Raw genomic sequence first — 13,324 nt, forward strand, 5'->3', positions numbered from 1 at the left:
CCTTTCACAGGGGTCGCCTAAGACCATCGGAAAACACATATATAATTACATATTGTTTTTGTGATTAATCACTATGCTTTAATTATGTTCAATGTGTAACAATGAAAATACATCCTGCATATCAGATACAGTGGGGCCCTGACTTACGAGTGTCCTGACTAACGAGTTTTTCGAGATACGAGCCTCCTCTCGGCTGATTTTTTGCTTTGAGTTGTGAGCTAAAATTCGGGTTACGAGCCAGCAGATAACCCACCGCTAGTTGGCGCAGCAAACGTCACAGTGAACGCCACAACATCAGCCCAGCATCACGTGTCTCACTCGTTCACTTTAAGATTTGACATACGAGTAATTTGAGTTACGAGCTCCGTCATGGAACGAATTAAACTCGTAAGTCAAGGCCCCACTGTATTTACATTATGATTCATAACAGTAGCAAAATTACAGTTATGAAGTAGCAACAAGAATAATTTTATGGTTGGGGGTCACCACAACATGAGGAACTGTATTAAAGGGTCGCAGAATTAGGAAGGTTGAGAACCACTGTTCTAGTTTAACCTCCCCTTTCTCCCCTACTAATAATGACTAAAGCATTCTTGTTATTTTATTTTCAAAGATTTAGTCAATTATTATAATTCTCACCCAAGGATATGTTTTTATTGATTTTTTGAGAGAAGGAAGGGCGGGGGGAGAGACAGAGAAAGAGGGAGGGAAGGGAAGAGGAAGAGAGAGAATGATCTAAGAGAGAAAAGCATCGAACAGTTGCCTCCAGTAACTGGGGATTGAACTGGCAACCTGAGTATGTGTTCTGACCGAGAATAGAACCCACAACCTTTTGATGTATGGGACTATGCTCCAACCAACTGAGCCATAGGCTAGGGCAGCATTCTTTTTCTTTAGATCTTCAATGATTTAGCTCATGTTTTTCCCTTCTGCCTGGAATATTTCCTCATAAAAGCCTTCCTAGTCATCAATGCCAATAATAGTAATATAAGTAACAATAAATGCTACCATTTATTAAATGCTTACTCTGTGCCAGAACATTTCCTAAGTACATCATACATTATCTCATTTATCCATATAACTCAGTAAAGTAAAAATTATCTTCATTTTACCTAATGAGAAAACTAAGATAATCCAAGGTCACACAAGACCTAAAAAGCAGTCTAACTCCAAATCTCATGTTCTTAACCTGGATTGCTTACTTTAAATACTATTTTTCCCATGGAACTTTTTCTTATCTTTATAACCAGATGTAATCTCTCCTTAAACCTGAATAGTACTTTCGAGGCACTATAGGAAACAATCTGGTCTCTATCTTTAAAAAAAATACACTTAGCATATCTTCTTGGTAAAACTAGCTTGAGGAGAGGGTTACATTTTGTTTCTAGCAAAGGCTCCTCAAATAGGAGAACTTGAATTTCATCTAGCAAAGTTCCTGGTAATACCTTTCCAGACTTTGCCAAGTTATATAGATCCTAGTCATAAAATTCAAAGTTAATAATCTGTTATATCACAGACAATTCATTTGGCAACCGGGAAATATTGTAATTTTTCTTCACTTTTCAGTCTTACTCTTTTCTTAAATTGCTGACAAGCACTGTAGTGTTTCTACCACAAACTAATTTATATATGTACTAGTGTATCAACATAGGAATGTCATATCCTACATTACTTCCAAATTTTCTCATTTTCTGAATTCAGTGATCCTATTTTATTGAAGTACTTTCATTTAAAAACTCATGAAGCATATCTATTCTCTCTCTCTCTCTCTCTCTCTCTATATATATATATATATATATACACACACACATATATATATATATATGCCTAAGCAACTGTCCGACCGGTAGCTATGACATGCAATGACCACCAGGGGGCAGACGCTCAACACTGGAGCTGCCGAGCTGCCATGACTTGACAGCTGTGGTTCTCGGAGGATGCACCCAGAACCAGAAAGGAGGGAGTCTGATTCCAGGATGCATCACCCAAGTGCCGCCCACTCGCAATCCAGGACCCCTCAGGGGATGTCAGAGAGCCAGTTTCGGCCTGATTCCTACAGGCCAGATGGAGGAACTCCACTGGTGCACTAATCCTTGCACCGGGCCTCTAGTATGTAATATACAACCTCTCTTCAATGTGATGGCTAAAATGTTGCTAAGGAATATGGGACAGCCTATAGTTCAACAGGCTGGAAGGATTTAAAAAATAATGGAATAAAATTTAAAATGTGCTATAGTTTCGGAGTGTGAGAATGAGATTTTTGCTTTGTGTATACCCAGAGAACTAGAGCATTGTCTAAATACTGGCATTGACATCATTAGCTGTGCTAATATTTCAATCACCATATTTTGAGTGACTACAGAAACCTACACAGGCAAATTATGTGGAATAGATTTATGACTCGGCTTTATAAAAACAAACACCAAAAAATAAAACACCAATGACTATACACTAAAAAAATGAAAAATATTAGAAAGTACCTCTTCGCTACCTACCAAGATACAGTAAGATTTAGCTTTTTAAAGTGCTTCTTAAAGGCCCTAATAAACCTTTTCTTGTGTGTTTTATAATTACCATTTTATGGCATCTCTATTTTGTCAATCAAGCATTCTTTTTCCTTTTTTAAAGGCAAAATATCTAGAAATTTGATCTTTTCTACAAATGTTCCTAAATGAAAAATTTCACTCTTTTCTTCCTCCCTCACCTTCTTTAAGGCTTTCATCACCATTTATCATCATTATATAGAAAAAAGAATCCATAAGATGTCTTACTCAGAGCAGGCAATAAACACTGTGACTACTTTTGAGCCGTGACCACATCAGTATAATACCTCTTTTAATATTCAGCACAGCAATGTTTGTAACCAGATGTTTCATAATATACTATGCAGTGATGATGTTAAGAAACCAAATTCTTTTCCCCTTAAGGTTAATTTGTAATACTCTCTCATCAATACTGAGAGGAAGATGTTAACTAAATTTATATCTAAGAATCAGATATTCTGAGATTTCCTTTTTTCAAAAGACGTAGCTCCACACTACCAGATAGGTGTATGTTGGTAGATAAAAATCCTTAGTGGATTTTTAAAAAGTATTCTCACAAAAGCAAATACACAATTCAAAGTTTTCGAGAATAGAAAGGTATATTTTATTTTCTTTTAAAATTGAGATATAGTTTATATATAACAGGATATATTTTCTAAAAAGCTTAAATAATATATTTTTGTGAGAAAACTTTGAAAAATTCACTGACTGTTTATCTACCTATGTATAATTTAAATAGTTTAGCAAAATGTAGAATCTTACATATAGTATGTTTTCTCACCTCAGGAGCAAACATGGTCTCATAGGTAGGATTATACTGTACTTCCTTGACAGCAGGGTCAAGGTGAACTCCGGTCTCCAAATCTTCCTGAAAGAAAACCAAATGAACATTAAAGATCTGACAAGTAATTGTTTTATTTTAAAACTACATTAAGGTCTCACTAGCCATTTTAACACCAATTTAATGATTATTATGTCAGTGCCATATAATTAATAATTCTAATCAAAGACTAATAAAAGTAATATATGCAGGTATAAAGGTTAAAGTGCGTAACAAAATTTTTTTTCCTTAAAAAATACTGACTTTATCCCATCTGAATAAAAAATTTCTAAATAAGTTAACAGTACTCAAAGCCTTAAATTAAGAATCTAACTCCTCTTTTTTATTAACTCAAAAAGACCTAATCTTCCAGTTCCAAATTCAGGAGAAGCGCTCCTTATTCAGCAATCTTTATTAAATATATACCCAGATGGCATTGCTTAGGGGCTAATTAAAGAAAAGGAAGTGACAGGACTTAAATCTGAACCTTGTCTTATAATCTACTAGAGGCCTGGTGCATGAAATTCATGCTCTGGAGGGGGGACCCTCAGCCCGGCCTGCCCCTCTCACAGTCCAGGAGCCCTCAGGGGCGGGAGGCGACCCGGCCATTAGGGGAAGGCCCTGGGACCGAGGAGACTGAGGGACTCGCAGAGGCAGGAGCATGAGGCAGGCCCGGCCTTGTCGCATGCCTGCTGCCCCAGCGGGGCTGAGGGGGCTGGGCGCCGCCATCTTTGAGGGCGTGGCAGTAATTAGCATATTCCCTACTTATTGGCTGTGGGTGCCGCCATCTTTGCGACGGTGAGGGTCAATTAGCATATTTCCTCTTTATTAAATAGGATGTTAATGTTTCAACCTTCTTAAATTCATCCTCCAGTTTAGTGAACATAAGAATCTCATCTCCACTACAGATTACTGATAGTCTCTCTTTTGTGTAACCCCACCTCTTACAAATATAACAATTCTCAAATTGCTATCTTAAGTCTGGACCTCTCCCCTGAATTTTAGAGACTTGTGTATTTAACCTTCAATTCGAAATCTTTTCTCCATCTCACACTTAATATGTCCAAAAGGGAAGAACTTCTGGTCTCCCTTTCCCCCAGGACACCTTCCAACCTTCTCTAAGTTAGTTGCAATTCCATCCCTACATCTGCTCATGCAAAAATTCCTGGAATTATCCGTGACTCCTCTTTCTTTCACATCATCTAGTACTATATCCAATCCATCAGCAACTCCTCTACCTTCTGTATACATCCAGAATTCAACCACTTTTTAAGTCCTCTTTCACTCTCACCTCAGTCCAATTTATGATCTCACACCTGGATTAATTTAATAGTCCCTTGCCCGCCAACAGCCTCACTTCATAAGGAGTCAGTGATTATTTTAAAATAGTCACCAGATTATGTTACTCCTTTGCTCTAAACCAGCCGTGGGCAAACTACGGCCCGCGGGCCGCATCCAGCCCCTTCGGCTGTTCTATCCGGCCCGCGGAGCCGAAAGAACGGAGGGTTCTCTTGCTCTCCCCTCCGCTCCTTCACCAGCAGCAGTGTTAACATGGCAACGTCGGGAAACACGGCTGCAGCTCCTTCTTCTGAGTCCAGTTTAAGAACCCATTGTGGCCCTCGAGTCAAAAAGTTTGCCCACCTCTGCTCTAAACCCTCCAGTACCTTCCGCACTCAATGAAGTTTTATTTTGAAAATTTTAAGGAAGTTACATATAATTTGTGAATTATATTTCAGGAAAGCTGGAATTTCAAAATGCTATTATAAGATGAGACATTTGAATTTACCCTCCATGATCTGTCCCTCCCTCTCCCTTCCACTCCAAATTGTCTCCATCTAGCTCCTGCCTATGCCCACTTCACTACAGCCTCATGGGATCATTTGTTACTCCTGGAATTCACCAAAGGACAATCCTGCCTCAGGGTCTCTGGACTTTTCCCTCTTCTTGGAATATTCTTTTCCTGGATACCCACATGATTGTTCTCTCTTCTATCAGGTCTTTAACGAGTTGTTTTTTTTTGTTTTTGTTTTTTTTTACTTTTCTCTAATACCTTGCTTTAATGATTTCCAGTACATGTATCACCTTCTGACATACATATTTATTGTCTACCTCCCTCCACTAAATATAAGCTACAAAAGTTGGATTTTGTATGCACAAATGTGTCCTCAACAGCTAGAACTATTCCTAACATGTCACCATTTTTATTCTGTTAGTCTCTTGCTGATGGTAGGATATATCTGTCAATAGACAATGCAAAGTGATTTTGCAAATTTTACAAAACAGGTGGGATATCATGACATTGACAGTAATGTTGGAGCAGAAGCAATGCCACTGACAAATGAAGATCTGGTAGCATTAGACCAGTTAATGAACAAAGACTACAAAACTGATAAGAGAAACAACACCACAGGCACACAGATATTGTTCCAAAATTTTACATCTTTTATTTTATTATTATTTTAAATCCTCACCTCAGGATGGATGGATAGATATATATGTTTATATACCTATACACATACATATATATCTATCCATATACATACATATGTATATTTGATTTTTAGAAAGAGAGGAAGGGAGAGAGAAACATCAATGTGAGAGAGAAACATCGATTGGTTGCCTCCTATATGCACCCTGACCAGGGATACAATCTGCAACCTAGGTATGTGCCCTGATGGGGAATCAAACCCACCGCCTTTTGGTGTATGGGACGATGCTCCAACCAACTGAGCCACCCGACCAAAGCCAAAATTTTACATCTTTTAAAGCACCCTTCACCAAAACAGGCAATTTAGTTTCTCTACTTCTCAAAGGTAGAGTCCTTCAGGTCTGACTCCATTGAAACTTCCTTTCCCACTAGTTTCAAAACTGTCCATATCTTTATCCGATCTTATCCTCCTCATGACTTCAATTTCTACCCGAAACTTATCCTTGACCACAATCCTGGCCTCTGGCTCCACATATCTAACTTTGAACTTTATGATATGGATGTTCCACAGACTCAAACTCTTTGCTGTGTCTAAAACAGATATCATTCCATGACTCAGCCTTCCGTCACTAACAAATCAACAGCCACCGAGTCTTACTATTCTATCTCTGCACTATTTCTCCAGCAACTCCAACCATCCCTTCTCAGCATCCCAGCCACCACTATCCTACACAGGGCTTCATCACATCTTGCCTGGCCTATTTTAATACTTCCTTATCAAGTTTAATATATCCCTCACTTTTGCCATATTAGGCTAATTGCTGATTTTCTAAAATATTAAGCACTTGCATGCTTTCTGTGCAATGTTACTCTTTGTTCATTATGTATTTCCCTTTATTATCACTAGAGGTTAATCTTCTGATGATGATACTATGTCATCATCTTATTTTTCCTGATACCTTCCCTCCTTCTGACTCAGAAAAACTGCTTTTTGTACACAGTCCTAAGAAATGTTTTTCATAACTCCTTATAGTATTTGTGATATTTACTATATTTACTGCACATGACCTTTACTTTCATTTTATATCTTCATTGCCTAGTACAATACAGGGCACTCAGTGCATGTTCAAAAAGTATTTGTTAATGAAATTGAAGAAAAGTCAAATCCATAGATAATTAAATAGAATGAAAGCTGACCAAAATCACTGAATTTGGCAATCATGTCACAAAAACCTTTGCCAGGACAATTTTGGTAGTGGGGTGGGAAGCCAGCTGCAAGGGGCAGAGGTATAACTGAGGATTTAGAAAAACAGACAGTAATAATGTTTACTCTTTCAAGACATTTGGTGATAAAGAAGAGAAGAGATGGGCTGCCAGACTGAAGGATTTTCAGGGTGAAATTAAGTTTGTTTTTTCCTCTCCATAAGAAAAGACTAGGTCAAAGATTTATTTAATCAGTCATAGGCTAGAGGAAAGGAGCAAGTAGGGAGAAACACATGAATAGGAGGGATAATCAAAGGTACGGAAGAGGTGGAAGGGAAGGGAATCCTGGAGAGTTAGAAGATGAACCTCTGAAAAGGGAAGGAGCTCTCTCTGAGATGGAATTGAGATGACAAAGATAAGAACTGAGAGGTGACAGATGTTTAGAGGGTAAAGATGTAGGGAGTCACAGTTGGTCTTTTTATTTTCTTTGTGTAGTTAGGGGCACCGACATCTTCATAAAACAAGTACCATAACTTCAGACTTATTCATTTAACAAATACTGACTGCGTGCCTACTATGTGCTAGGCACTGCTCTAGGCCCATAGAAATAGACAAAGATCCCTGCCCTTGTAGAGCTTATATGCTACTGGAGGATATAGACAATAACCAATATAATAAAGTGAATAAATATATATACATATATATGTATATGTGTGTGTGTGTGTGTGTGTATCCTATCTAATAAGAGAGAAACATGGTAATTAGCGTACGTCCGCTACCTTTCCCATTGGCTAATCAGGGCTATATGCAAATTAACTGCCAGCCAAGATGGCGGTTAACCACCAACAAAGATGGCGCTAATTTGCATATCCTGCAATGATGGGAGGCGAAAGGGGAAGAATGGAAAAATGGTGATCGGAAACCCAGGCGGCAGGCAAGAGATGGGGGCGGGCAAAGGCAGCCATCAGAAAGCCTGGTGGCCTGTGGCCTCATGATCCCCGCGGCAATCGCGGGGGGAGCGGGAGCCCGGGCGCAGGCTGGCCGTGTGATCCCTGAGGCAATCGGGCTGAACGGAGCCCGGGCGCAGGCTGGCCGCGTGATCCCCGCGGTGATCGGGGCGAGCGGGAGCCCGGGCGCAGGCTGGCCGCGTGATCCCTGAGGCAATTGGGGCAAGCGGGAGCCCGGGGACCCCAGCACCTGACATGCACAGGTCGGGGATGAAATGACTTTTCCCAACCACATCTGCAAATATCCTGGGGAAGGCATCACTGAAGAGTTCACAACTCTCTTACTTGGCAAGGAAGAAAAAATTTGGCAACGGAAACAATCCCTTACATCAAACTTAAGGTCCGTCTGGGTAAAAAAGAGTATTTCCAACGTAAAGTAGGGAGCAGGCAAAAATAATATGTTCTCATGACTTCCACTGAAGATTGAGCATATGACAGAGTCAAAACGAACATACAAATTAAAACAGACAGTGGACATTCAGATGACCCAAATCAACTGTCACTGTTTGTGCCAATAGCAGCAATGCTTATGCGATAATATAGTTTAACAAACATACAAAACAAGTCACATGATAAGAGAGGTTCAGCTTCTAAAGTAAATTGAATATGTTCTTTAAAAATTCTCATGTCCTCCCCTCTGACTATAATTCTTAATTTTCCAATCAGAAAATTACCCCAGGTGATCCAGTAACATGTAGAACTCCAGTAACCTAACTTATTTAAAAAGCAAACATCCAAACCATTTTTAAAATATTTAAATTGATATTTTAGGGTTAAAATTATAGAAGATATTTAGATCCAAATATATTTTCTGAATAGAAAATATTTCAGTTTTTGATTTTAAAAAAATAAACATAAAAAATATATGTGACACATTTTCCCAAGGAACTCTGAATTAGTACCTTTCCCTCTAACTTTCTTCAAATTAAGAGAACCTATGGCGTTCCCTATACTGCACAAGTTTTAATGAAAGAAAATAAGACTTTCTAAGAGCATCAAATACATGTTTTCTTATTTACAAACATACTCTTCTCTCTCTCTCTTTAAAATATATTCTTACTGATTCAGAGAGGAAGGGAGAGGGAGAGAGATAGAAACATCAATGATGAGAGAGAATCATTGATAGGCTGCCTCCTACACGCCCCTGTACTGGGTATCAAGCCCACAACCTGGGCATGTGGCCTGACCTGGAATCAAACTGTGACTTCAGATTCATAGGTCAATGCTAAAACACTGAGTCACACCTGCCGGGCTTAATTCTTATTTATAAATTAATTCCAAGGACATATATAGCTTGAAAAGCTTTGGAAGCAGTTTCAAAAAAAACTATCTTTTAAGTAACAAGAAAACAATTATAGAAGTTTAAATTAAAAGAAAAAAATTATTTTAATTTATTCAAGAGTGGGAACATCTGTGAGTGACGGGGGGAGCTCCTCAACCACCTGATGGGCCCTGCTCTGTGCGTGACAGGGAACAGCGCCCCAACCCCCTGATTGGCCCTGCTCTGTGCGTGACAGGGGGTGGCGCCGCAACCTCCCCATGGACTCTGCCTTGAGTGTGACAGGGGGCGGTGCCCCAACTCCCCAATCGGCCCTGCTCTGAGCCCGACCAGGGGCTGCACCTAGGGATTAGGCCTGCCCTCTGCAACCCCGGAGCAGGCCTAAGCCAGCAGGTCGTTATCTCCCGAGGGGTCCCAGACTGCGAGAGGGCACAGGCCGGGCTGAGGGACCCCCCCCTCCCCCCCGAGTGCACAAATTTTTGTGCACCAGGCCTCTAGTATATATATATATATTTTTCTAGAAGAGGGTAAGTGCTATAAAAAAAAAGTACTGAACATTAGTGCCAGGAGTGGAGTAAACATATTACCTCATACAATCCTTACAATGCTCTGTGAATTAAGTATTAACAAGATTCAGGCACTTGCCCCAAAGCACTAATAGAATAAATGAAAAGGGGAAAAATTTAAAGTAACCGTAATGATGTCAAAGAGACCTAGTTAGCAACAAACAAAATTGCGGGCAGAGTATCACCCAGGTTCTTAGTTGCAAGCAACTGAAACCATCACAGGCTGATTAAACAGTACTGAATCCTTCTAAGTTTCTCTTAGCATCGCCAAGAAGGGTGGAGAATCAGCTTGGGGAAACAGGCAGAGATGAAGGGTTGAATATACAGATGGAATCACAATTCTAAACCAATCATATCACAGAACCAGTCCAGTGAAGACAACAGTTCACTATTTCTGAAAACCACTGCTATGGCTGCCACTGGATGGTGCTGTTGAAATTACTAGACCAGGAAACTAGATAATGTTGGCTACCACTGCCACTTAGAAATATTTCCTTGCTTCTTTGTGGATTAGCTTTAGATTAGATGGATGCATTTGTCTGGCTGAGCCTAAACCGTAGTAATGGGCCTTAAAGGGAACTGGGAGAATGAGAATCTGGGTTTTCAGCTCTTGAAGGTAGGAGGCAGGGAGGGATGTTCTTCACAGTAAGACTCTTAAGGAAGGGGGTTCCAAAGCTGGGCCACCTAAGAGATAATACACAGACATTATCCTAGAATGCATACTAGAATCTTCATTGATTAGAGATGACATCTTGCCTAGGGCTCAGTAGCAAAACCCAGTACTATAAAATTAAAAGATTATAAACAAATTGCTTAAACTGCATAAAAACTAAAATTAAATGCTTTATTTCTTAATATTCAACTTGTAGTGATAAATTGCTTAAATTAACAAGAGGCCACATTGATACCTCCCCAAAGGATTTCATAGAATACAGTTGCCAGATCACTTTATAATAAATAATGGTTTACCAGATCTTTCCAATTAAGGGTATTCTAAACTTTAATTATTTGACTAGAGTACCATGAGATACCAAGCTTTAAATTCAAAGTACAATTTAAAAATAATTACTCTTTACATATGCAACAGTGGCAACTAATACAACATATAAATAGGTCCCAGTCTCTGGGTCCTCAAATCACATAAACTGAAGAGACCTCTAGAAAATAGTTATTAATTTTACATTAATTAGAAAAACTTGGACAGTACCGCAACTTTGCTTTAAAACCCATGAGGAGTTCAATAACAATTAGGCATGCAATTGAAATTACCGCAGAATTACAAAGGATTTCTATTCAGTTTTAATCCATATAAATTAAAGTGCAGTAAATGAGGGGCAGATCCTATGAGTCAAATAAGTTTTGAAAGTTTATCTTTCATTGACTCAAAGAAAACTGAGAACAAAACTACATGATATTTATTTTCCAGTCTTTTTCACATTTCTTACTATTGTACAAATAAGAAAACAGATGTGAAAGCACTTTATAAACTGTAAAGCAGAAATAAATACATATCATTATTATAAACCATTTATTAATTTATGGTATAGTTTTGTTCTCCCCCTCCCCCCAAGAAAGTAGAAATGAATAAACTTCCTAAAATGGGAGTGTAGGTGGATGAGATAAAAGAACCGAAATTCATATAAAGATACCAGAGGCCCGGTGCACGAATTCATGCACAGGTGGGGTCCCTAGGCCTGGCTGGCAATCAGGGCCGATCGGGGCCATCTTGCCCAGTCCTGATTGGGGCTGGGCCAATCAGAGCCTGCCAGCAAGGGGGAGGGATAGGGTGAGCGACCGGGGAAGGTTGGCCAGCCAGAGGAGGTTGGCTGTAGGAGCCCACTGACCACCAGGTGGCAGCTCCTGCGTTGAGTGTCTGCCCCTTGGTGGTCAATGCGTCTCATACTGACTGGTTGACCGGTCATTCCAGTTGTTCGGTCATAATGGCCGCTTAGGCTTTTATATATATAGACTAGAGGCCCGGTGCACAAAAATTTGTGCACTCAGGGGGCCTGGGGGGGGGTCCCTCAGCCAGGTCTGTGCCCTCTCGCAGTCTGGGACCCCTCGGGAGATAACGACCTGCTGGCTTAGGCCTGCTCCCAGGTGGCAGAGGGCAGGCCCAATCCCTAGGTGCAGCCCCTGGTCGGGCTCAGAGCAGGGCTGATTGGGGAGTTGGGGTGCCACCCCCTGTCATGCACAGAGCAGGGCGGATCGGGAGGTTTCGATGCCACCCTCAGCCACGTTCTGGGTAGGGCCGATTGGGGGGTTGGGGCACCGCCCCCTGTCACACTCAAGGCAGGGTCAATGGGGAGGTTGCGGCGCCACCCCGTCACGCACAGAGCAGAGCCAATCAGAGGGTTGGGGCGCTGCCCCCTGTCACATAAAGTGCCGGCCAATCAGGGGGTTGGGGCGCTGCCCCCTGCCACACACAGAGCAGGCCCATCAGGGGGGTTGGGGCTCTGTACCCTGTCACGCACAGAGCAGGGTCGATCAGGGGGTTGGGGAGCTCCCCCCTGTCACTCACAGAGTAGGGCTGATAGGGGAGTTAGGGCACCACCCCCTGTCACACCCAGAGCAGGGCAGAGCAGGGGGTTGGGGTGCCGCACCCTGTCACACTCAGGGCAGGGCCGATGGGGGGTTATGGCTCTACCCCGTCATACACAGAACAGGGCCCGTGGGGGGCGCGGGGGTTGGGGCACCGCACCCTGTCATCCACAGAGCCACAGGGCGATCAGGAGGTTGGGGAGCTCCCCCCCATCAGGCACAGAGCAGGGCTGATCAGGGGGTTGGGGTGCCTTCCCCGTCACGAACAGAGCAGGGTGGATAGGGAGGTTGTGGCCCCGCCCCCTGTCACACACAGAGCTGCAGGGCGATCAGGGGGTTTGGGCGCTGCCCCCTGTCACGCTGATCCCGGTGCCGGGAGGCCTCGTGGCTCCGCTGATCCCAGCGCTGGGAGGCATATTACCCTTTTACTATATAGGATAGAGGCCTGGTGCACAGGGGGGGGCCGGCTGGTTTGCCCTAAAGGGTGTCCTGGATCAGGGTGGGGGTCCCGCTTGGGTGCCTGGACAGCCTGGGTGAGGGGCTGATGGATGTTTGCAGCTGGTCACACCCCCTTCAGGGTGGGGGTCCCCACTGGGGTGCCTGGCCAGTCTGGGTGAAGGGCTGAGGGCTATTTTCAGGCTGGCAGGTGACTGAAGCTCCCAACCGCTCCTTTTTTTCTTTTTTTTTTAAATTCTGGGCCAGCTTTAGCTTTGAGGCTTGGCTCCAGCTCTTAGGCCTCCGCTGTTGAAAGCAGGTATCTGGTTTGTTTGGGTTCTATAACTGAAACACTGTATCAACTCCAGCTCTGAGATCCCAGCTGGCTGAAAGCAGGTTTCTGGGGTTTTGTTTAGCTTCTATATTTGTAACAATGTTTCAAACTGCAAGCTCAGAGGCCGGCAGCGGCAGGTGGGGAACATTGGCTTCCTCTGTCACTGAA

The 13,324-nt window shown here is 42.1% G+C and overlaps 1 protein-coding gene across 3 annotated transcripts in view; it reads right to left on the reverse strand.

The window, feature by feature from the left end:
• The window catches only part of CDC40 (cell division cycle 40), a 54,086-nt gene that overhangs the window by 37,064 nt on the left and 3,698 nt on the right, over positions 1-13,324 (reverse strand). For 2 of the 3 annotated variants that reach the window (XM_036316813.1, XM_036316814.1), the window contains one exon: positions 3,325-3,411. In XM_036316813.1, coding sequence (XP_036172706.1) covers positions 3,325-3,411 — 87 coding nt within the window. Of the gene's footprint in view, positions 1-3,305; positions 3,412-13,324 lie in introns of those variants that run through there. The other variant, XM_036316815.1, reaches the window with a different exon arrangement.

Source organism: Myotis myotis, unplaced genomic scaffold (genome assembly GCF_014108235.1).
Source record: "Myotis myotis isolate mMyoMyo1 unplaced genomic scaffold, mMyoMyo1.p scaffold_m19_p_7, whole genome shotgun sequence".
NCBI classification, from domain to species: domain Eukaryota; kingdom Metazoa; phylum Chordata; class Mammalia; order Chiroptera; family Vespertilionidae; genus Myotis; species Myotis myotis.